Here is a 22,338-nt window from a genome sequence, read left to right as displayed (position 1 = left end):
CAACAGAACTAACAGTCAATATTATAGTAAATGGAGAAAGGATAGAAACTGTTAATGATTTCATCTTCCTTGTGTCAATAATCAACAGTTTTGAGTACCAGCAGTCAGAAAAGCAGGAGGCATTGCATTGGCAACTCTGCTGTTAGGGACAGTCCCCTCATTGAAATGAATTGACATAGGGGTTGCAACAATGAGTTAAAACATACTAATAACTGTGAAGATGGCTTAGGATATGACAGTGTTTTGTCCTAGAGAGGGTTAAACTAGGCTGCTCCTTGGATGCAAGGATTCTGAAGCTTTATCTGGCATACTCTGGACATGTTACAAGGAAGGACCTTGGAGAGGGACATTATGTCTGGGAGGATGGAGTGCAAGAGAGGAATACCTTTGATGAGATGGATTGATTAAAATTATTCAAATAATTCAACACAGTTAAGAGCAGTGATGTCAGTTTGAAGACTAAGTTGTGCCTGATTGAGGTCATGGTCTTCTCAATTACCTGCTACATATCAGAGAGCTGGATAATAATTAAGGATGACAGAAGAGGAAGTAATGCCTTTGAGTTGTGGTTTGTAGAAGAATATTGAATACCCCATGGACTGCCAGAAAATCCAAACAGAATTGTCTTGGAAAAAGTACAACCAGAGTGCTTTTTGGAGGCAAAAATGGTGAAGTTTCTTCTTTCATACTTTGGACATGTTGCTAGGAGAGGCTATTTTTTGGAGGACATCATACTTGGAAAGACGGAGGGTCAGAGAAGACCCTCAATGAGATAGATTGAAATGGTGACTTCAGCAGTGGGTTCTAGTCAGAGATGCTGAGGATGGCACAGTATAGGACAGGATTCAAATCTATTGTTCATAGGGTTGTTCGACTTGCTGGGACCTAACCATAACACAATAAGCATAGAAATACAAGCATCCAAGGGGCTTCCTGAGGGCAAGGAAATCACACAATGGGTACTGAAAAGTATAATTCTAAGAACCCTTTGCAACCATGTGACCAGTTACAGATCGAAAGACCGTAGTTGTCTTGAATATATTTTTCTTGTTTTCTTATACTTGTTTAAGAATTTATGAATTTTTGTTAGGTGTCATCAAATCAGTTTTGATATATAGTGACACTACTTAAGAGAATAGAACACTGTCAAATCCTAAGCCAGCTCCACAGTTATTTTTATGTTTTAATTCATTGTTGCAACTCATACGTCAATTCATCTCAATGAGGGTTTTCTTGTTTACTACTGGCTGTCAAAGTTAAAAATCAGTACATTGTTCTCCAGAGACTGGTTGTTCCTACAACATAGTCAAAGTATGTGAGTCTTTCCATCTTCACGTCTAAGGAATAGTCTGGCTGCATGTCTAACCAAGTAGATTAGTTTGTCCTTCTATAAGTCTATAATATGTTCAACATTTTTTCTAACATCATAATTCAAAAGCAATCCTTCTTCTTTAGTCTTCCTTATTTACTGTCTAGCTTTTGAATGCTGAAGAAGTGAATGATAATACTATGCCTTGGATCAGATCAAACTTAGTCTGCAAAGTTAAATTTTTACTTTTTAATACTTTAAAGAGATTCTTTGTAGCAGATTTATTCAACTTGAAAATAAATAATTTTATTTTGGTTTATTCCATGGAGTGTGATTGTGCGTCCAAATAAAATTAGATGCTCAACAATTTCAGTCTTTTCTCCATTAGTAAATAATGTTGCTTATTTGTCCAGTTCTAAGGACTTTTTTCTTCCCTATGTTGACATTCTAAACAAACAGGCATGCAATGATTAATAGAAAACAAGGCATGTGGGCTGGCATAGCGTTTTTTCCAGTCCAGCAGAGGGTTGAAGTTGGGGTGACTAGTTAGGTCAGAGTTTCTAATCATACTCAGGCAAAACCTATCCATAGACCAGGAAGCAGTTATCAGAATAAAACAAGGAAACACATGGTTTGGACTCAGGAAAGGTGTGTGTCAGGGTTGTATACTTTCTACACACATATTCAATCTACATTCTGAGTATGGTGATTTTGACTAAGAGTATTGACTATCTCATGGACTTCCAAAAGAACAAACAAATATGTGTTGGAGGAAGTACAACCAGGGTGCACTTAGAGGCAAAGATGGCAAAGCAGGGAACATTAGAAATATGCTTAACTTTCACATACTTTGAGTATGCTATCAGAAGGAACCAGTCCTTGGAAAACGACATCATTTTCGGGAAGGTAGAGGGTCAGCAAAAGAGAAGATGACCCTCAATACGATAGATTGTTATAGTGACTGTAACAATGGATTCAAGCATGTCATAGATCATGAAGCTGGCTCAGAATAAGACAAGGGTTCAATTTATCATTCATAGGGTCACTGTAAGTTATCATCCACTTGATGGCATCTAACAACAACATGTTCAAGATTAATCCTTAAGGAAGGTTTTTGTCTTTGATCTGTATCTGTAAGTCCTTTAAGCCCTCTTTTTTTTATACCTGTAGGATTCCTCACCTGAATGTCACAGACTATTAATGATTCTTTCTATGACTCTGATACCTTGTTATTCTTAATATATCCCAGATTCTCAGATAATTTGCTCAGTGCACAAATTGATTAAGTATGGTTAAAGGGGAAAAAAACAGAAAACCAAGCCCTGCTATACATCTTTCCTGATTCCAGTTGAATTTAGAAGTGGATGTAGAATGAGAAGAATGTAGAATGAAGAATGTAGAATGAGGAATATCATATATGATGCAAGACAGATCTTAGTTATAAACAGAGAGTAGCAGAAATAAGTTTAACTGAGCTTTACTGGCTATATTAAAGCACTTAATCATAACAAAATATGAAAAGCATTCTGTAAAGAATGGAATTTAAAAAACAACTGTGTTAATTACAGGATCCATTCATATATCAACAAATAAAACAGAATCAGGAAGTATTACATAGTTTAAAATCAGAAAAGGCATGTATATCACTTCACAAGACTTATTCAATCTCTATGGTGAACAAATAATCCAAGTAAATGGTATATGCAAAGAAGAATGAAGCTTCAAAATTAGTAGGACACTCATTAACAACCTGCAAAATGCTGATGAAATTACTTGCTAAAAATGAAGACTTAAAGCACTTACTGATAAAAATCAGACTAAGTAGACTTCAGTAAGGATTACAGCTTAATATAAAGAAAACAAAAATACAAGATGACAAAAAATACCAATTTGTCTTCCAAATTTCCTGCCATGGATAACTGAGCATCTCAATTGTTAATAATTTCATGGAACATTGAATTTCCATAGCATCATTTTCTGGAAACTTGATTTTTACAAATGCCTTCAATGAAGCTTACGTTTCTGACTTCAACACTATCAGTTCTTGAATATATCCTATCTTCTGAAATGGCTGGAGGTTGGCCAATTCTCTTTGACACAGTAACTCTATGCTTCCCTTTTATGCCTTTATATTTCCTGTGTTATTAATTTTCTTTTCAGTATCATAACTCAAGCCTTGACTTTGTTCTTCAGTTCTTTGTTTGGGAAATGACAACCATGTTTTTTTCCTTTTTGCTTTTTATAACTTCAGGTTTTTACAAATTACTTTGTCTTTTTGAGCTGCTCTCTGAAATCTTTATGCTTAACTTTTATTTCATTATTTCTTCATTTCACTTCACTTCTATCATTCCAGAATAAGTTTTAGAGTCTATTCTGATACATACTTTGGTATTTATTTCCTGTCGTTTTAATTTTTTGCTTTCTTCGTGTATGATCTCTTTGATGTCATCCCACAACTCATCTAGTCATTAGTGTTCTGTATATCAAATCTAATCTTTGGATGGTTTTATAATTTAAATTAAAGAAGTTAAAGATCATAAACTGTCTTTTGTGCACTTTCATTTTCTTCAACTTAAAATTGAATTTGTATATGAACAATTCATAATGGTCTGTTCACAATTGATTCCTGAAGTTTTTTACTTAAGATATTGAGTTTATCTTTTAAGTAATAGTGTCCAGTACACATTTTGCTGAAGATTATCCAAAAATGACTGGAACAGCACATCAACAATAACTGCCAGAAGTGCAGGCTGGGTTTTGAAGGAGTTGTGGTACAAGGACTATTGTAGTTAATGTTAGATGGATCTTGGCTGAAAGCAGGAGGAATGCCTATCTGTGTTTCATTGATTATGTAAAGGCATTTGACTATGTGGATCACAACAAATTGTGGCTGACTGAGAAGAAAAGGAATACCAGAACACTTGATTGTGCTAATGCAAAACCTATACTTGGACCAGGAGGCAGTCAGCAGAACAGAGCAAGGAAACACTGCATGGTTCAAAATTGGGAAAGGTGTACACCAGGGATGTGTCTTATCTCCAAACCTTTTCAACCTATATGCAGAACAGATTAACCAGGAGGCTGGGCTGTATGAGAAGAAGTGTGGGGTCAAGATTGGAGGAAGATAAATCAACAATCTGCATTATGCAGATGGTACAACCCTGCTTGCTGAAACCAAGGAGGACCTAAAGCACTTGCTGCAGAAGGTCAAGGAGTGCACCCTTCAATATGGATTGAGGCTCAATATCAAGAAAACAAAGATTCTCACGACTGGGCCAATTGGCACCATCAGGATAGATAGTGAAGAGATTGAGATTATAACAGCTTTAGTTTGCTTGGCTCCACAGTCAACACTCTTGGCACAAGAGCCAGGAAATTAAAAGACATATTTCAATGAGATAGTCTACTATTAGAGACCTTTCTGAAGTACTGAAGAGCAATGGTGTCACTCTGGAGACTAAGGTGCACCAGATACAGGCCATGGTCTTTGCAATCACTTGCTATGTGTCAGAGAGCTGGACACTGACTATGGAGGATAAGAGGAGAATTGATGTCATTAAGCTGTGGTGTTGGAGAAGAGCATTGAATATACTATGGACTGCTAACAAAACAACCAGGTTCATCCTGGACAGGGTTAAACCAGGCTACTCCTTGGAGGCAAGGATTCTGAAGCTTTGTCTGATGTACTTTGCACATGTTGCATGGAGGGACCAATTCTTGGAGAAGGACGTCATGCTTGGGATTGTGGAGGGACAGCACAGGAGAGGAAAACACTCTATGAGGTGGAGTGATTCAGTGACTGGAGTAATCGAGGTAGGTGTGTCAGAGACAAAGAGATTGGCACAGAATAGAGAAGGGTTTAGGACTGTTTTACATAGAGTCACTATGAGTCACAGGCATGTAACAATACAACCACCACATATAGATATAATGGAAATGCTTTCCTTCTGTATCAAATTCATCATTTTCTGACCTCTGTCTGATTCTTGAGATATGAGCTAGTTGTCTATTGACCTGCAGATTAGGGGGTATGCCAGTTCATACAACTCCACATGCCAGCAACCTTCTACTTGGCCCACAGACTTTTCTGCAATAACAAGTCAGGCAGAGCCTTCAGTGTGATGCTCAACTCATAATAATGGTATTTGTTACCCTACACAACCATAACATTATTTCCTTGGAATAAATCTCTCTCTAGCTATCTCTATTTCTATCATTAGATGTTTATCTACATATTTTACTGTTTTGCTCCCCTAGAGAAGCTATCCTAAGATAACCAACCATAACCAACACTACCACCGCAAAGCATTATCATGGCACATTTAATGAAATATCTGTTATAAACAATAGAGACAATACAGTGGAATCAGTAGCAGCAAAATCTGAGCTCTTCTAATTTACAAGGAGGAAGAATCCCATCCAGAGCAACAGTTGTTGTTATGTGCTATGTTGCCATTGAGTCACCTGTGACTCATACTGACCCTCTGTACATTAGCTGAATCCTACTTTCTCCTGAGCCAATGTTATTTTCTCCAACAGATCAAGTCTCATTTCTCCAGTCACTGAGTCAATCCATTTCATTGGGGTCTTCATCTTCTGCATTGTTCCTCCACCCTCCCAAGCATGACGCCTCTCTCCAAGAACTGATACCTCCTTGTAACATGTCCAAAAGATATCAGACAGAGCTTCAGAATCCTTGCATCTAAGGATCAGCCTGGTTTCATCCTCACTAGGATAAATTTGTTCTAGAAGTCCATGGTATATTCAATGCTCTTCTCCAGCACCACAGCTCAAAGGCATCAATCCTCCTTCTGTCATCCCTAGTCATTGTCCAGCTTTCTGATGCATTGTAAGTAATTGTGAAGACCATGGCCTGGATCAAGTGTACCTTCTAGACTGACATCATTGCACTTCATTCAATACTCTAGTGAGGTTCCTGTTAGCCGATTTTCCCAATGAAATTTGTCTTTTGATTTCCTAGCTGTTTATACCAGGAATGTTGACAGTGGAGCCAAGCAAAATGAAGCTGTTAACAATAGCAATCTCTTTTCCATCATGAAGCTACCAATAGCCCCAGTGGTGAGAATGTTTGCTTTCTTGATGTTGAGCTTCAGCCTGCAGTCATTGATCTTTTATCATTTTCTCAGAGATTTTTCCTGCCCACAAAATAGAAAGCAGTCACAGCTCTATTATGATGATTATATTATAATGAATATTCTATTCATTATATTTGTGGCCTTTAACTCAATTTTATGTTCATGTTTATTGTCTTTCTCTTTTGCACCAAATTTCAAAACAAATCTATAACTTCCAAAAAGGGGACATATATCTTCAATATTTTGGTCTCTGCTGAAACAAACATTTCTTAAAATAAAATTATTCTGTTATATATTTTGCAATCATTTTCTTCCAAGACTACCTTTAATTTTAAACTTTCAATATTCTATATTTGAATATGTCTTTCTGTGACAGCTTTTGGAGTCATTGTGTATACTTTTCACTTGTCACTTGTAGCATATTCCTAGACATGGTAAAATTGGATCACAGACTTGATGTCTCCTTTAGGGACTGAGGAAGCTCTGATGACCTTGTGTTAAGGAATTCTGCTGCCAACCCAAAGGCAAGTGGTTTTACTTCATCAGCTTTTCTGTGGAAAAAATACAAGGAATCTCCTCCTGCGAAGTATATAGCCTCTGAAAACCCTCTGGAGAGTCAACTGAGTTGGTTTTGACTCAACAACTTTTAACAACAATAATGACTTTTTTTTTCTCTGCTGAGAACAGAGAATACCAGAAATGTATTTCCTTGTGTTTTATTGACTATGTAAAGTTATTTGACTATGTGTATCATAATAATCTGTGGATAATATTGAGAAAAATTGGAATTCCCAAACACTTAATTAAGCTCATGAGAAAATGGTACATAGACCAAGAAGCTGTCTTTTCTTGAATGGTGTACTGCAAAGTTTAAAATAAAAAACGTATGTATCAGGGTTGCATCCTTTCTCTGAACCTATTTAAAATGTATGCTGAGCAAAATAATTTAAGAAGCTGGCCTATAAGAAGAAAAATATTGAGGAAGTCTCAGCTGGAGTGGCATCCACTTCCTAAACAGCATGCCTCTGGAAACTTTATAAACTTTGATAAACAATGATAGTTATGGAAAGGCTTCAGGCCTCTTGTTCATTGGGTCACCATGAGTCGTGCTCAACTTGACAGCAATCAACAGCAACAACATTAACAAAAGTATGAAGATCACAAAACTTTGCTTGCAAAGAAAGTGAAGATTTGATGCACTTAATTAAAAGGTTGAAAACTTAAGTCTTCATTATAGATTACATTTAAACATCAATAAAATAAAATTCTCACATTTAGACAAATAGGCAACATCCTAGTAGGTAAAGAGAATATTGAAGTTGCCAGTGATTTCATTTTACTGGAATCCGCAATCAACATCAATGGTAGCACCAGTCACGAAATCAGATGTGTTGCATTGGGAAACACCTCCTTATAAGAGTCTCTTCATAATGCTAAAGAGCAAGGATTTTAGTTTAAAGATTAAGATGCACTTGCCTCAAGCCATGATATTTTTAATTCTTTCATATGCACGTAAAAGTTGGGCAATGACTGAGACAGATTGAAGAAGAATTGATGCCTTTCAATTGTGTTGTTGGTGACATTTTTGCCAAAAGAACAAATCTTAGAAGAAGTGCAACCAGAATGCCCCTAATAGGCAAGAATGGTGAAACTTAATCTTACTTTCTTTGAGTATGTTGTCAGGAGGTGTCCCTGGTAAAAGACATTATACTTAGAAAAGTAGAGGGCCAGCAAACGAGAAGATGATCTTCAACCAGATAGATTGACATAATGACTTCAACATTGGGCTTGAGTGTTGGTGGAGATTATGAGGATTGGCCAATATATGGTAAAATTTAAATTTGTTTTTTCTTAGATTTTCTATGAATTGTATGTAGTCAACACAATGACACCAACAATACAACATGCTTTTTGTCAAATTGTCCATCTCCCACCCATAGGCAAAAAATTACGACTTGTTTTATAAAAAGCTGTAACAAGCAATGACCTTTTGCACTCACTCTTCCTGGATGATATTCTTGATATCCTCCCACACCTCATCTGGTTTTCACTCATTAGTGTTCAAGGCCTTAAACCTGTTCCCAAAATGGTTTTGAAATTCACATGATAGAGACTCAAGGTCAAATTTTGGTTCCCTTTGGGTTTCATTTCCTTTTCCTTAGCTTCAGCTTTAACTTGCATATGAGTAGTTTGTGGTCTGTTCCACAATCGGCATCTGCCTAGTTTTCACAGCTGATAATTGAGCTTCTCCAGTGATTCTTTCCACAGATGTAATTGATCTGATTCTTATGCATACCATCAGGTGAAATCCATGTGTATAGCCTACACTAGAGAAGGTGAGGCCAGGCTGCTCCTTGGAAGCAAGGATTCTGAAGTTTTGTCTGACATACTTTGGACATGTTGCAAGGAGGGACCAGTCCTTGGAGAGGGATGTCATGCTTGGGAGGTTGGAGGGACAGCACAAGAGAGTAAGACCCTTGATGACTGATTGATTCAGTGTCTGGGGTGATGGGGTTAGGTGTGTCAGAGACAATAACATTAGCACAGTATAGAACAGGGTTTAGGGTGGTTGTACATAGAGTCACTAATGAGTCGCAGGTGACTTGAAAGCACATAATAACAACACAATAAGTAAACTTACTTTATTAGACCATGACATTATTATTCATGGTAGGTAATTTCCTTTAAAAATGTTAGTCTTTAGGTGCCTCAAACAAAGATTTTGTGCCACAACACAGCAGAAAGTTTGAATTCAACATAAGTTTTGGATGGACCTCCACTGGCACCAAATAATTTTATAGTCATCTTATGGTTTACCTAGACTCAAATGAATGCACAAATTTATCTAGACACAACATCCCCTAATAATTTTTCATGTTTCACCTCTGTCCTAACTGGGTTACCTCCAAAATCTGTGTTCAGTCTGAGAATAAAGAGTCACTCTCTTTCCTGAGCACGTTCTATTCATGGTAATACACAGAATGTTGGCCAACTGGGTAAACAACTTGACCTGACCATTCCAGTAGAGCTACCATAAATATTGCCAACTATGACAACATTCCCAGCATAGAGAAATGGCATAAAAGAATGTAATGCGTGGTGAGAGTAACTTGGTAGATATTGCAGGATGAGATGACATGGAGATGAAAGTTTGGTGACCTTAGTTCACATTTAGCCCTTAGCCAGCCCTGTGAAAATCATATGACTTCACCTGATCTTTAATCATCCCTCATAGGATAGTAGAACTTGGAAAGACAGGTGAAGCACTCAATGTACTATAGGAATATAACTTCCCTATGGCCTGTCCATTTGCTGTACAGAGGTAACTTATGGTTGCTGTGATGCTAAACACTGTGACACTGATGTGTCAAATGAGAAAATGGTCACCCATGATGGATAGTGTTTGGTGGAGCTTCCCAATTAAAACAAGCTTGGAAGCAGGAGTGGCATCCACTTCCGAAATAGCTTGCCTCTGGAAACTCTATGAACGTGAAGAAATGGTGAAAGTTATACAAGTGTTCAGATCTTCCGTTCATATGGTCACTATGAGTCAGCTACAACTCGACGTCACTTAACAACAACAACAACAGCAAAATAGATCAAGCTACAATGCATAATTGTCATTGACTTTGCTCTACAGAGTAAAGAAAATAATTCCTTGTAATATATGTTATTGATATTTGCCATAGAAACAGAAACGACTCATAGCTGACTTTCTAGAGGGTTTTCAAACCCAGTAAGTAACCCACAACGGAATTACCCATCTTTCTTCCCCAGAGAAGCTGGTAGATTTGAACCGTGTTCCTTTGGGTTGGCAGCATAACTCCTTATCATATTCGAATGTCAAACATAATAGAAAAGACAAATGTTACTATTGACTGTAACTAGTTCCATATATTTTGCAATGGGTCCGACGTTTCCACAATCATTTTGGAAAAATGCTTTGAATAATTAGTGAGGATAAATTCTTAAGCTGATTTTATTCTGCCTTGCTTAAGGGTTGTTTATGTTAGGTGCTGTCAAGTTGACTATAACTCATAGCAATCCTATGCACCTTGCCTTCTCCTGTGCCATCCTCATCATCTCTGATGTACTCGATCTCATTGTTACGATCACTGTGTCTATTCATCTTCTTGTTGTAATCTTTTCTTTTACTTCAGCACTATTCCTCAAGATCACTGAGAACACATGCTCCACTTTCATTGTTGGAGAATATGCCATGTTAAATATCTTCCTATGGCTCTTTCTGATGTTGTTGCTGTAGGTGTCATCAAGTCAAGCACAACTCATAGCGACCCCATGAACAACTAGGATCCTAGGACCTGAATTCTGTGCTATTCTTTATCATCCTCATCACTCTGATATGCTTGCACCCACTGCTGCAGTCACTGTGTCAATCCATCTCATTGAAGGTCTTTCTCTCTTTCACTAAACCTACATACTTGGAAGTATGATAGCCTTTTCCAAGGAACAGCCTCTTCTAGCAATGATGAAGCTTTACCATCCTTATCTCCAAGGAGCACCTGGCTGCACCTTTTCCAGGACACATCCGGTCATTCTTTCTGACAGATCTGAGTAAATATTTGGACACAAAGGGAACTCAAATATCTACAGACAGTGTATAAACATTAAAAGAAAGAGAAAGAAAGAAACTAGAAAATAGTTGCTATTAAATTCATTCTAATTCATGGCAATCTCCTTTGTGTCAGAGTAGGACTGTGGTCCATGTGGTTTCCCAAAAGAATCTGCTCTTTATGAAACATATTGTTACATTTTCTTCTATAGATTCCAGTCCAGGCTCCTTTTATTTTTTGCTGAGTTCTTATCAATTTGCTCTACTCAAATGAAGGGGCAATCAGTGGAGCCAATTTAACGAGGGAAAAAATATTTGGAGAACTAATACAGTACCTCTCTACATGTCACAAGGAGCTCTGGTGGCATAGTGGACAAAGTAGTGAACTTCTAGCCAATAGGTCAGTCCTTCGAATCCACCATCCATCTGCTCTTTTTCCTCTCATTACAATCTAGGTCCTTAAAGACTACTGGAAAGTTACAATTTTAGGAAGTCACTTAAAGACAATGGGATAGAGGTTCTTCTAGGCACTGAATCATCACCCCATTGAATGCAAAATTTGATGCTTATTCAACAGTCAAATGGAGAAGAATAAGAGTTGGTTGAATGCAGGAGTGTAGAATTCAATAAAAAAATGTTAGAGATAGAAATTGTAAAACACCAGTCGGATGATCAAGTTATAGTATCCAGGGAAAAAGAACAGAGTAACAACAGACTTTAGGATTATTCACAACTCCCAAAGTCCCCAATCTAACTGCAAATATAAAGGCAAGAGACAAAAAAGGATTTTTCACAATAAGTTACCATTTTACTGCAGCATTGGTTCACATTCTATTGCACTTGTAACAAATTGTCTTACAGCCAGATCCCCCAAACAATGTGGCTTTATCATTCCCTAGTTTCCTTGGAATGAGTGTGTGTGTGTGTGTGTGTGTGTGTGTGTGTGTGTGTTAGGCGGGTAGTTTAGTAGAGGAGTTTTAATTGGTTTTCCTACTATCATTCACTGGAAGGAGTGGCATCCACTTCCATAATAGCTTGCCTCCGGAAACCCTATGAACCCGGAGAGAGGATGAGAGACACCCAAGTGTCGAGGACTCTCCTTCATAGGGTCGCTATGAGTCGCCTGGGACTCAACAGCACTTAACAACAACAACTATCATTCATCCTTACCATCTCTGGCACACTTGTGCCCATTGTTGAAGTCACTATGTCAATCCATCTTGTTGAGGGTCTCCCTTGTTCACAGGATTGCAATGAGTCGTGCTCAACCCAAGAGCACCTAATACCAGCAACATTATCCTTCATAGATGTTTTTATCATCTTCTCGTTGACTAAGGAATTGAACTAATCTAAAGGTAGGCAGCTTAAGTCCATTTATTTGCTCCTTGGGAGAAGGATAATCAATTTCCTCTCATGCTATTGACATTCTCTGAAAATCCTCTGGAGGATCAGCTACAAGTTGGTTCTGAATTGATTGCAATGAATTTTGACATTGAATCAACCCTAGTAAGCTAGTTTTTCTGACAGTCTGGAACCAACAAATCACTCATCTAGTAATTGAAAAGTTGAACTCTTAATCCACCCAGAGGCATCTGTGAAGAAAATCTTGGAGCTCTCCATCTGAAAGATCACCGCCATTGAAAACCCCGTGGTATGTAGTTCTTTTCTGAAGCACATAGTATATCCACTAGTTAGAATCTACTCTGGATATTTAAAAAAAATGTTTCGACCACTATGTTAGTTTCACCAATAACGGGTAGCAAGTGTACTAGCAGGGTAGGAACTACAAAGCACCAGCAAACATGGCCCCTACTCTGGGTCAGAAGAATATAGAGAGGGGGGAAAAGGAACAGACCTCTCTCTTTGGGTACAGAAAAATGTATGGAGGAAAAAGAAGGAATTGTAATGCTATAATATAATTTCCTGAAGGATAAAGATCATATTTGCAAGGAAGAGGGAAAGATGATCAGGGAAGACCGACTAGAGCTGTGTGCTAGACATTTAAGGATAGAATGGAATGGCCTAACATAAATTAAAGGCATTTCATGCAGGAGGACAAAAGGAGCAAATTCTCAGATGGTAAAAAAAGGTGACACAGACTGACAAATATATTCTTTTTTAAATTTCATTTTATTTTTTCGTTTTTGTTTTTAATTTCCTGTTCACTCCTGTGAGAATGTGTTACTAGAGATAAACAAGGTAGTGTTGTTTTGTTTTTTTTTTTCATTGCCACAGGAAAACATAAGTTATCAAGTATCAGCAAAGGGAACTTCCAGTTCTCTCTTGTGCTGTACATTTCTGGAAAGAACGCTGACCTGTTTACTCTCTTCGTGACCCAATCACAAAGTCGCGCACACTTTTGCTCGCAGCCTATTGGCTACTGTAAAAGGACTCTGGGAAAGGACTAATGAGCAGCGGAGTCCGGATTCTGGAAACAGTTCTGATCGGGAATGTGTGACATTGAGAGAACCTCGGACTTTGTAAACAAGGACAAGTATGGGCGGGCCCGACCCACGCGACCCGGAACCCTGTCCCAAGCCTCTGATCTAGAACTCTTGTTCTTCCAAAGTGTTCCCTCAGTGTCTTGCTGCCCTACCTCACTCTCACAGCCCCAGGCAGGGTGCCAGTCCAATCTCAGAGGACAGGGGCGGGGCCCAAAGTTCCTTCTCTGAGCTGATTGGCCTGACCCAAGTTTAGGACGCGTATCCAAGACTCTGTGGCTCCACCCCGTAGGGCATGGGAGTGGAGGAGAGCACGCCACGAAACAAATAAAACCGGGGTAAACCACTAGGGTGACAAGATGCGACTCTGAATTTCCAGCCACTGGACCTCGAAAAAGACTGACTGCCTGGCTCTTCCAACCTGTGACATTCTCTAACTCCATCCCAAGCAGAGATAGCTCTCCTGCCAGCGCACCTGCCCTCCTATCAACTCGATTTTGCACCGGATAGCTTTTGCCTGTCAACCTAACTCCAGCCACTGCCAGGCCTGGTGGGCTTTAAAGATGAAGGCGGCCCGGTTTGTGATGCGCAGCGCTGGCTCGCTGAGTGGCGCGGGTCTGGTGGTCCCCCGCGAGGTCGAGCATTTCTCGCGCTACAGCCCGTCGCCGCTGTCCATGAAGCAGCTGCTGGACTTTGGTGAGCGGGGCTTAATGTCCAGGCAGGGACACTGGAGCTAGAGAACTGCCTTAAGTTTCAGCAGCTGAACCTAGTGGAAAGGAGGAGGTTGTTTTTTGGGGGGTGGGAGTGGGAAGAGGCGGTAATAGAGAAGATTTTGGGAAGAGGGGATTTTGTTAATTCCTTCTGAGATTGAGCCCTGGATCCTCCACACCACGTCCTTAGCTAGATTTGGCTTCTTTTTTAAAAATCTGTGACCACATTTAAAAGAGTACTTTGGTTTGGGCTCATCTTTTCTGAACAGAACTTCCAGTAAAAAGAGTTCTTGCTCTCAGTCACCATTTAACAGTAGACTAGAAACTTTATCTTCTCTTTAACAGTGTAATACTTGTTGGAGAAGATAGAGAGATGGATAGAGATAGACCATAGGTATACTGTGCACCATCCAGTCTGAAATGACCCACAGCTGACTCTTCAGTGTGTTTCAAGAGGCAGTAAATGGGCACAGGAGGAAACTGACCATATGTCTTCTGCAGAGCAGCTGGTGGATTCGAACTGCATGCCTTCACTTTGGCAGCACAATTCTTTATCTCTAAACCACCAGAGAGTATTATATAGTCCACTTCCAGTTAACTGACATTTTTTACCCCATTGTTATCCTCAATCCCTCAGTATTCCTAAAAGATTTCTTTGTCCTTTTACCACATCATTTCCCCATATATTCACTGCTGGATACATTCACTGAAATAATTTTCTAAGTTTCCAGGGTTTAAATATGATATTATTTACCACCACTAGTTTGAAAATATATACAACTCCATTCCTATTTGACATCCTATAAAGGAAGTTGTTTTTTTTTTTTTTGAAGTTGTTTTGTTGACACTGGGTGTTTGTGAATACTGCCACGTGTGGGGTATTTTGATATATTGGAATTGAATCTTCATCAAAACAAGATACAGCAATAGTGTCCTTATATTGGTCACTTTAAAAAAGCAAAGAACAAAAAAGACAATAATGTTCGTGTCTCAATTATCTGGAACAGTAAATAACTGAGGATAGAATTATCCAATAGTTTATGCTATGGAAATATACCATCTACTCATACTTTATGTATAAAAAAGAAAACAAATATCGTTTATTTCAGGTTCAGAGAATGCCTGTGAAAGAACTTCTTTCGCATTTTTGCGGCAAGAATTGCCTGTGAGGCTAGCCAATATCTTGAAGGAAATTGATATCCTCCCTGATCGACTCTTAACTACCCCTTCAGTGCAGCTAGTTAAGAGCTGGTAAGTGGAAAACCATTCTGTGTAGTTTCTAGTTTTGAAACAGATTATGATTTCTTGTAACATGTTATCACTGGAATTGAGAAATAGATGATCTGACCAGTAAATACTTTTGAAAAAGAGAAATAATTTTTATTACTTTAGCACCAATTATTATAAGAACAACTACAAAACTCTATAAACATTTTACCCTGGGGGGGGATACTTTTACAGCATTATTTTTGTTTCCAGAAGAAATAAGAAAATGTGTGTACAACTTTAATTTTGAATTGTAAGTAATGAGAGACAGAATGCGATATTATAAAAGGAATCTTATGACTAAAAACAGATGTGAATGGCTAACTGTTGTTGTTATATGCACTATGACTCATAGTGACCCTATGAACAACAGATCAGAACCTTCTATCCTGAGCCATCCTCCCGGTCTTCGACATGGCTAGTATTTAGGGAAAGCCCAATTTTTATTACTACAAAATCATTCACAGAGTGGACTCTGGATTACATTTCTGACTCTTCCAGGTTCTAGCTGTGAGACCCTTAGTAACTGTCTTAAATGCTCTGTACAGTAGTTCCCTCCTCTGTTATTGAGGAGAATAAAGCATTTGCCTCAAAAAGATAAAGCCAGATGAAATAATTCATAAAAAGTGCTTAAATGAGTACCTGGTACAAAGCAGAGATTCAACGTCATTTAGTCTTACTATCTTACTTTACAAATAAGAATACTGAGATTGAGAAAGGGCAGATAACCCCAAAGGAGCAGATTTTCAGAGAATGTTGTTGTTATTATATACCTTTCTCTTACAGAGCCACAGGTGAATTTGAACCACCTGCCATTGGGTTGGCAGAGCAACTCTTACACTCTAGGCCATCAGAGTTTTCCAAATATGCTGAAGGGAAATTTTAATTTTAAACATAATACCCACTTTCTCTTTTCCAATATATGTGGTAAAAAAAGACTTTCCTTTTAGTCAGTTGTATCTGATTACTCATCTGAAAGCCTAAAGCACCCTTATCATTTCACAGGTACATCCAGAGCTTGATGGACTTAGTGGAATTCCATGAGAAAAGCCCAGAGGACCAAAAAGCTTTATCAGAGTAAGTAGACCCTATGAATGGGAATAAATGTTTAAAACTCTGATGATCTCCAAACATATTTAAGATTTTGCAACTAAACTAAGGAAATTTGAACTCTGAAAATTAAATTATGTTCCTCTTTGAAATAATCAGTTTGTGCTTACCAGTTTTTAGAACTGGTGGAGGTATAAGGCATTAAAAATGGTGCTGAGTATGGACATGTACAAAGTACTTGATTTTTCTTCTTTAAGAAACCCTCATTTTACCAAAAGTTCAGACTTATGACTATAAATCTGATTTATAATTTGATGTTAATGCCTTCCTGTGTTGTTGGAGACTGAATATTTTCTTTCAAAATAATTTCTAGTAATCTAAACAAGATTTTTTTGGTTTGTTTTCTAACTATGACCAAATAGTTCTTTTTTAAAGGTTAAGCTTTCTAATATGTAATGAACACCTACAATGAATGCTTCCATGATCGGTTGATAGGTAGATAGGTTGATAATTTTTGCATATAAGCTAAAGGCCAAAAATTACATGGTTATGAAACTGCCTTTTCTTCCATAGTAGAAGAAGCTACAGTAAGGACCCTAATAATACTTACTTTCACTAATTGTAAATGCTCTGGCTTAGTTTTGTAGATACACTTGTCAAAGTTCGGAATAGACACCATAATGTAGTCCCTACAATGGCACAAGGAATCATAGAGTTTAAAGATACCTGTGCTGTTGACCCAGTCACCAATCAAAATCTTCAGTATTTCTTGGATCGATTCTACATGAACCGTATTTCTACACGAATGCTGATGAATCAACACAGTAAGTGAGCTCATCATAATCTTCATACAGATAAATGGGTGTAGAAGGTAAACCATACTATGATTAGATATCTCAGTAATTGGTCTGCCACACTTTTTCTCATGGGAATTTAATAGTTATTCTCCTAACTTACATATATAGAGAGAGGGCTCCGATGACTTAGTGGTGAGGAGTTAGTTGTACTGTGAACCCAAGACAAGCAGCATTCAAATTCACCAACTGCTCCATGAGAGAAAGATGGGCAGTCTCTTCCCCTGCAATGTCTACCTCTCTGAAAACTCACTAGAGGACCAATTATGAGTTGGTTCTGACTCAATGGTACACAAAACCAACATATATATAAATAATTTAAATATATATAAATAAATATGTATATTTTTTTTCCTTAACAGTTCTTATATTTAGTGACTCACAGACAGGAAACCCAAGCCATATTGGAAGCATTGATCCAAACTGTGATGTGGCAGCTGTGGTCCAAGGTAATGTCAATATTTTTGCATTTTCTTTATTGAAAATATGCAATGTGTGATTGGCTTATCTATCAGTGAGAATGAATCTGTGCTTTTATAAATGCTATCATCAAAGTTCTTTTCCTTTGAGAGTTAAGAAATTAAACAACCATTTATTATAAAAGATCCTAACATCAGTTGATAATATACGATGTTCTTAATATATATTGTATTTGATTTTAGAAATGTGCATATTATTTTACATTTTTCTTCAAGTAAAATACAGCAAAGGTGTTTTTCTGTACATGTGCTAGTGAACATTTTTTGTTAAGTGTAATATATCACACTGAAGAGCACTTGAGACTGACTTCCATAAATTCACTTCATTGTAACAATTTTTTCCTATTGTAGATGCCTTTGAATGTTCAAAGATGCTTTGTGATCAGTACTATTTAACATCTCCAGAATTAAAGCTCACACAAGTGAATGGTAAGCTATAAATAAAACATTTTATTCTAGGAAAAGTTCAGCATTCTCTCACCCGGAAAAAAAATAAATTCATGAATATAAACCAACTCCAATGTTCCTTTTCCCTCTGTACCTTTTGTCTAGAACTTGTACACAATTTTTTTCCCTTCATGCCAAAGTTCTTTCTGGCTACTTCTTTGAACAGCTCTAATTGAGTACATTCATTTGCTAATGATGATTCAAAGAGAGGTTCAGTCTGAACAAATAATTTGGGCTTTAGGGTAGCAACTAGGTCTTGCTATCTTAGATCAAAGAAAGACAGCTTATTAATTCAAAGGACCTGGGGGAGGGTTTGTAAAACAATGAAAGAATCTTTTCTTTTACTTTTCCATAATTTTTGGACTCATGTACTTATAACTTGTTAGTCAAATTTGTGTCTTCTAGGTTGCAACACCCCCATGATACATCTTCAAGGATATGTACATGTACAGCCAAGCACAATCAATAAGAGTGCATCTGAATTCCAAAATCAATCTCCATAATAGTCTATGTGTTTCCTACTGCCAAAGGGGCCCTTTAGAGTAGTGAGAGAAGATCTTCACCCTGAAACCCACAGCGTCCCTTTTCAGCAGGAAGTAGCTAAGAGAATACGCCGTGCCCTTTTCCTTATGACTCAGGGTGAAGTCTCTCTCAGGGAGGAGTGATAGGGAATGGCAAAGGATACACTGACAAAGAAGATTGATCAGAACTGGCTTTGACAAGCACTGTGGCATTTGGACAAGAACAAACTGGGAGGAGGGTAGAGAGAATAGTGCAACAATGAATGAGTGGAAGCCCAAAATCTCTGTAAATGTTTATGAAAATTAATAAAATATAATTCTAGAAAACAAACAAACAAAAAAACCAAAAAACAAAGTGCCAAGGGAATGTGGGCAAAGATTGGGAAATCAGTGACCAGTGGACATGCAGAGGTGACTTCTAAAGCTTACAAAAAAGAAAAGCCCTTCAATGTGATTGGAGGCCCCTATTTTGAAAGCAGAACAAATGTCAAAAGCTTTAACTCTAAGTTGCCTGAAAAGGCAGTCCTAAGCTGACCACAGTAATTACTGGATGAATTCAAGGCATAATTTTTATTTTATTCTACAAGATAGTTCCATCCCAAATATGCATAATTTACCGAAATTGGATAGCTTTCTCCTTTTCATTCACAATAAACATTTTTCCCCAACAGGTTTATTCAAGAACAATGTTTGTTAGCGGGCAGAATTAGCATCAAGTAGTTGAAATTAAGGAAGTGCATAGATTACAAATATACAAGTGATACGTGAATGCAAAACTAAAATCAAAAGTACAAAAAGAGGTTGAAAAATATCTCTAAGCATAGAGTGTTGTTGCATAATACTTGTAGATAAACTGTTTTCACTGTTTGGTAAAATAAAGAGGGAATTGTGCCAGACCTTTTGTTTACTTATTCAGACTTTGCCAAGGCCTGCAACACTCAAGAATAATACTTTTTATTTTCAAGCAGTTTTATGAGGTTTTTGTATCTCTGTTTTCTTTAGCCTCTTGGTAAGATTTAAATGTATTTAGCATAGAAGATTTCATGTTTGGATTGGTGTACCAATTAGGAATAATCTGATGTGTCCTTTGTATTGACAATATGAAAATTTTAGCTAACACTAATTTAAAATTGTTATTATAAAGTTAGTGAGGTTTTTTTTTTTTACTTTTAAAATGAAAGGGAATTTAACTTTAGAATTGCCTACCACAAAAAATATTGTAGATAATTATATATCTATATTTACACAGAGATAGATATAGATATATAGAGAGGGAGATGGGCAGTCCCCTCCCATGCAATTAACTGCCTCTGAAAACCACTGGAGGGTCAGCTATGGGTCAGTTCTGACTCTATGGTACACCACATACAATAACAGATATTGTCTGACATTACATATTACTTTATACACTTGCAAAGCAATGCAATCTTTAATCATAGAGTAGTAGGTACCAGTTGTAACAGAATTTTCAAAATAAGGCTTTGGTGTTTGCTGTTTAAGCAGGAAGGCTCCAGGGTAGGATATTGGGGTGTGAGAATAGGAATTATTCCAGCATTGTATGAGTTTAAAATACCAGGAAAAGAGATAAAGAATATTTTTAAAGGGATATTTGTTTTTCAGTTCTAAATGACTTTTCTTTTTCTAGGGAAATTTCCTGGCCAGCCAATTCACATCGTGTATGTTCCTTCTCACCTTCATCATATGCTCTTTGAACTATTCAAGGTATGAGACTTCACACTAACTGCAATTTTTTTCTGTAAAAAGCAGCTCACTGGTTATATTTTTATTTCATCAATAATACCCTATTAAACAGGAGCCTCACTACCTTCTCCCAATCATGTTTTTGTGCTCCTAAGGGGATGCCACAAGTCACATTTGTAAGGGTACTTTCTGTTCACTGCAATGTCAATATGTATTTGTGAGTGTATGATATGATTTATTGCATTTCAATGCTTCAGATCTGAGAGGATGTTTCCATTTGTCCAGGTGTCCAGCAAAGGCCTAGTCATTCATGCATTTATTATTAAAGATCATGGGATGAATGCTTCAGTGAATAAGGCCTTGTTACCTCCACCCCACAAGTTGTTCCATCTCCAAACCCAGAGACTTAGGTCCACATTAAGTTTCAAGTATATTTGAAGGATAGCCTTCAATAATCCATTTCAAAGTCCACATGAATAACTTGGGGATGTTGTTAAAATGAGAGGTTAGGGTTCTGAGATTCTCTATGCCTAACAAGCCAATAGAGGATGTTACTTGGTCACAGTCCTCCAACTGTAGCAAGGCAGTACTTCTCAGACTTAACTGTACATTAGACTCACCTGGAGGAGTTGTTAAAACACACATTTTAGAATGCCACCCACAGAGATTATTGACTCAGTAATTCCAAGAATTTGAAGTTCTAACAGGCTCTCAAGTGATGCCAATGTTACTGGCCTGAGATAGTCAGGATGTAATAATTAAATCTTCTGAAGGGTTATAAAAGCGAACTAAAACCCTGACTTACATACACACACACAAAAATTGAAGACCAGCTGAAGCTCTGCCATGCTTCCCCAGAGTCCTCTTGACTGGAGACAAAGAAATCTAACGAAAATTATATCTGTCTCTAATTCTGGTATAACTCTTTCCAGAACTGTTCCCTAACTTATTCTAATATTGATGCAGTGAGGTATTACTGTTTATACTATAAATACTGATCGATTTTATTTCCATTCAACTAAAGACTGAAAACTAACAAGCAACTCATTATTGTCAAGGAGATTGAGGTTCATTCAGGTGGCTGAAACCTAGTTTCTTCTATGATTTTTTTTTCTTTTTACTTTATGTTTAAATTGAGTAGAACAACTCTTGGGTTATTTTGCTATTATTGATAAAAGTTAGGATGATTATCAAATACAAGTTGAAATTTAATTTAGAATTATTTACTGGCCTTTTAAACACTACCTTTCTCCTGCAAGTTTTATAAAAGCTGACAAGTTTGTTCAATGATTTACTATATATCTGTTATATAATAGCCTCTCATACTTTGATGTAAAATGGAAAAGCAGAAGACGGAGAGCTAAGAAATGCACTTTAAAACCCAATTTCTTAATTTAAATTAAGCTTGCAAATAATAATTTGACAGTCCCAGAGTTAGATATAATTCCCAGAAGTCACATTACAATAGTAAACAAAGACTTTTCTACATGACACACTCATAAATAAAGCTGTTTTTCTACTGTTGTTAAGTGTCATCGAATCATAAATTACTCATAGCGACCCTATGAACAAGTCTTTAACACAAAAATCTTTTATCTTTTCTCTAAGTTCATAGGATTTCTGGAGGGAAGCTATTTCAGAAGTGGTTGCCACTCCTGCTTCCAAGTTCTTCTACTGTTGTTGTTGTTATGTGCCGTCCAGTCACTTGCGACTGATAGCAACCCTATGTACAACAGCCCTAAACTCTGCTCTGTCCTGTGCCAATCGCACTGTCTCTGACACTCCCATCCAGATTATCCCAATCACTGAATCAATCCACCTCATAGAGGGCCTTCCCCTCCTGCGCTGTCCCTCCACCCTACCAAGCATGATGTCCTTCTCCAAGGACTGG

The 22,338-nt window shown here is 37.5% G+C and overlaps 1 protein-coding gene across 1 annotated transcript in view; it reads left to right on the top strand.

The window, feature by feature from the left end:
* The first annotated feature begins 13,982 nt into the window (after positions 1 to 13,982).
* PDK4 (pyruvate dehydrogenase kinase, isozyme 4) overlaps positions 13,983 to 22,338 on the top strand; it is a 12,021-nt gene continuing 3,665 nt past the window's right edge. The window contains exons 1-7 of the mRNA XM_006880222.1: positions 13,983 to 14,115; positions 15,239 to 15,380; positions 16,401 to 16,472; positions 17,085 to 17,269; positions 17,662 to 17,748; positions 18,130 to 18,207; positions 20,392 to 20,468. Of these exons, the coding sequence (XP_006880284.1) occupies positions 13,983 to 14,115; positions 15,239 to 15,380; positions 16,401 to 16,472; positions 17,085 to 17,269; positions 17,662 to 17,748; positions 18,130 to 18,207; positions 20,392 to 20,468 (774 nt within the window). The remainder of the gene's footprint in view (positions 14,116 to 15,238; positions 15,381 to 16,400; positions 16,473 to 17,084; positions 17,270 to 17,661; positions 17,749 to 18,129; positions 18,208 to 20,391; positions 20,469 to 22,338) is intronic.

This window comes from Elephantulus edwardii, unplaced genomic scaffold (assembly GCF_000299155.1).
Source record: "Elephantulus edwardii isolate Elephantulus edwardi_28Jun2011 unplaced genomic scaffold, EleEdw1.0 scaffold00007, whole genome shotgun sequence".
NCBI classification, from domain to species: Eukaryota; Metazoa; Chordata; class Mammalia; order Macroscelidea; family Macroscelididae; genus Elephantulus; species Elephantulus edwardii.
This window is presented reverse-complemented; position numbering and strand designations above follow the sequence as displayed.